General features: G+C 34.8%; 1 protein-coding gene across 3 annotated transcripts in view; it reads left to right on the forward strand.

The window, feature by feature from the left end:
- Window positions 1-3,194, forward strand: part of LOC108756639 (protein couch potato-like) — an 82,543-nt gene that overhangs the window by 38,170 nt on the left and 41,179 nt on the right. For all 3 annotated transcript variants that reach the window (XM_018500611.1, XM_018500609.1, XM_018500610.1), the window contains exon 2: window positions 744-821. In XM_018500611.1, coding sequence (XP_018356113.1) covers window positions 744-821 — 78 coding nt within the window. The remainder of the gene's footprint in view (window positions 1-743; window positions 822-3,194) is intronic.

Raw genomic sequence — 3,194 nt, forward strand, 5'->3', positions numbered from 1 at the left:
ATAAAATTTTATAACATAATAAAAAAGCTATGCTAAATAAATGGATGAATTACTAATATTCTTATTGAGGACACTTAATTAGCAATTATCTGCGCACGAACTGTATTTAACAAGCGTTCGCTAGCGAAAGCTGCCTCGATTCAGCATCAGTCTCCTTTCTAGCTGCATTGTTTCCGATGATAGCACTCAATACGAAAACCCGATTTACATTCTTCATTGAAAGCGAAATAATATTACATTAATTCAGCCACATTGATGTTAATGACGAACGACCGGAAAAGATGATTGATATCGCGAGGAAGGAAGAAATATCTTCGGGAATCACTTTCAAAGATCTCTAAGGGTTGTGCCACAATTAATTGGGATCGCCTTCATAAATTGTCGAATTAATCGCGAAATTAAAAAGGATGACGAACGAGGGGGACTGACTTCTTCCTGTCTTGGGGCATCTTACATTGATTCTGCAATTAGTTATCGATTTATCTGGCAAGACGAGGGCAGGAGTCAAGGAAGTCGGTTTCCTCGTCTGCCAGTCTGGAGTCTGTACTACACACCTCCTCGCTCGTCTTCTCTCTCTCTCTCTCTCTGTCTGTCTGTCTGTCTGTCTCTTTCTCTCTCTTGTTCTGTCTCTGTATTTCTCTCTTAGTCTCTGTTGCTGTATTTCTCTGTTGCTGTTCTTTCCCTCTACACTAGCCAATTAGGTTAATTAACTCAATTATCGTTCTCTTTCTCTCCTGTTTCAGGTGCGCACCTTGTTCGTGAGCGGCTTGCCGATGGACACCAAGCCGAGGGAGCTCTATCTGCTTTTCAGAGCGTACGAGGTGAATCTCTCTCAGAGAGTTTGCTCTCTCTATTCGCTTTATTTTATATATAGACATGCATTCACGATGTTGAGATCAAAGAGTCCGGGAGAATTCAAGATTTGGAAAGTTAAATATTCCAACGGTAATGCGCGAGTTCACGAATGAACGATAAGGTATTAAAGGACCTAAAGTTCTGATAACATTAATATTCTATCGTAAAGTATAATCGAAAACATACACGGAAACAGAATTTAAAGATTCAAGAGCTTTCAGAGTTGAAGAACGTGGAATGCTTAAAATTATAATTTTCGAGATATTTACGATTAAAATTTTAAATCTTTGAAATTTTATGTATTTTGACATTTTAAGATTTGAATTTTTTAATGTCTATCAGAGAAAGAGAATAAAAATATAATTTTTTATAAATTTTAAAAATTAATTAATTTGATTGTAATTAAGTTATTTAATTATGATTACGCGCGTCAGTAATTAATTTTGTTAGTAAACAATTTTGCAGCATTCTAAATCAAAATCTCTAAATATTTGTATGCAAAAGTACCAAATATAAAAAAAAAATAATTGGTTGCTTTCTTTGCTGAACGCAGCAACGTATTGATTTCCAATATTCTCCAATTGATCTCACATCGTTGTATATTGTATTTATCCGTATATTTCAAATTTTGGGTAATTTCCTTTTGTCTTTGTTATCGCGTCAATTATCTTTCTTTACTTCATCCCACTCTTCGCCGGCACATTTAACTCGTCGTTCAATAAGTTCGACTGTGGTTCTCGTGATGCACGGTTCACGTGGTTTCATGCGAAACGCAACATTATGACTGAAGCGTTCGAACTGTATTCACAAGGGGAATATTTCCCTTATGAATCATATTCGTCTACGCCGACCATCCGCCACTGGAGAGACGGTACTCCTCTGTAACGTCATATTTGTTCGACTCGGGATCCTAGTTTAGTTTGTCTAGAGGGTTAATTATGTCGGTGCCAATTACGAGCTTGCATTTCGAGCTCCGACACCAGCCGAGACGAAAAATCGATAGCCATGGAATTTGATGCTCTTCCTATCTTGTAATTTGATCTGTGTGCGAAAACTCTCATTTTTAATTTTTCATATTTTGATTATTCAAAGCGCGATCAGTAAGTGTAAATAAATGAAATTTTGTAAATAAAGAAAAGTATAAATTTAAAGTTTTTTTTATAAAAAGGAGGAAGATATATTTATTTTTAATCCTCTATCCGCAATCTGAGTCTTTCTTGGCACAAGCAAAAATTTCAAATTTTTTCTTTATTTCTCGATTTTTATTAAATACAAAGGTTTTAACATTTGAGTTAAAATACCTATTGGTAATGTAATAGAGATGTTATAAAGCTCTGAATTTTTGAAAATTTTTGGAAAGCCTATAAAATAATAAGAAACTTGGATTGGATAAAGAAGATTCAGATTGTAGAATGGAAAGAATAAAGACGATTGCAAATGGAGGGTAAATTTACATAAGCAAATCTTTAATTATAATTCTTAAGTTAATTTTCCGCATCAATATTGAAATTCTAATCAACAACGAATCTAAGAAAATTTATTGAAGATTACGCTCGTGAAAGTTAAATATCTTTCGTGTACATTCGGGGCGAAATTTAATCGCGATTTAGATCGATAACGGCTATCGAGTGCAGAGAAACCGCGGTTATTTGTTGCCGGGAAAGGAAGGACTGGTGGAAAAACGGCGAAATTGTTCTCGCTCCATTTGGAAATTTCCCTCGAAAGTTAAATCCGGGAGATTCTCTCGAGCGTATCGTTATTCGACGGCGAAAAAGGCGGCGGCAGCGGCGGCGGCGCGACGCGACACGGTTTTTTTTTGCTTCGAGCTTTGTTTTGTATATTCATGAAATCGTTGTGAGTAGTTCGCTTAAAGAGATTAGGATTAGTTGCATGGTTGAGAATTACTTTTCCGTCGATACCGCGGGCGCAGCGCCTTGAACGAGGTATACATCCAAAGAGCATCTCTTCTTTAGAGCATTTCTTCGATTCTGGGGCACTTTAAATAATGATTTTATGCGACGAAATATAATATAGTACCTTTCTGATCGGTTTATAGACTAATAAAAGAGAAAGGATAGTCGATGAACTCACAAATTGCGTTTATGCAATCTTGAAAGGCGTTATTATACTGAATTGGCATTATCTTATTATGTATATATATGTATATATATGTGAGTATATGAGTTATTATATAATGATTTAATATAGTATATAATGATTTAATATATTATATTAATGTTTCAAGATAATCGCAGTAATATAGAATATGTGAATTGAAAAGATTTAATGACGTAATTATTAACATATAAATTAATGTGCATAGTAATATGAAATTCTTT

This window comes from Trachymyrmex septentrionalis, unplaced genomic scaffold (genome assembly GCF_001594115.1).
Source record: "Trachymyrmex septentrionalis isolate Tsep2-gDNA-1 unplaced genomic scaffold, Tsep1.0 scaffold129, whole genome shotgun sequence".
NCBI classification, from domain to species: Eukaryota; Metazoa; Arthropoda; class Insecta; order Hymenoptera; family Formicidae; genus Trachymyrmex; species Trachymyrmex septentrionalis.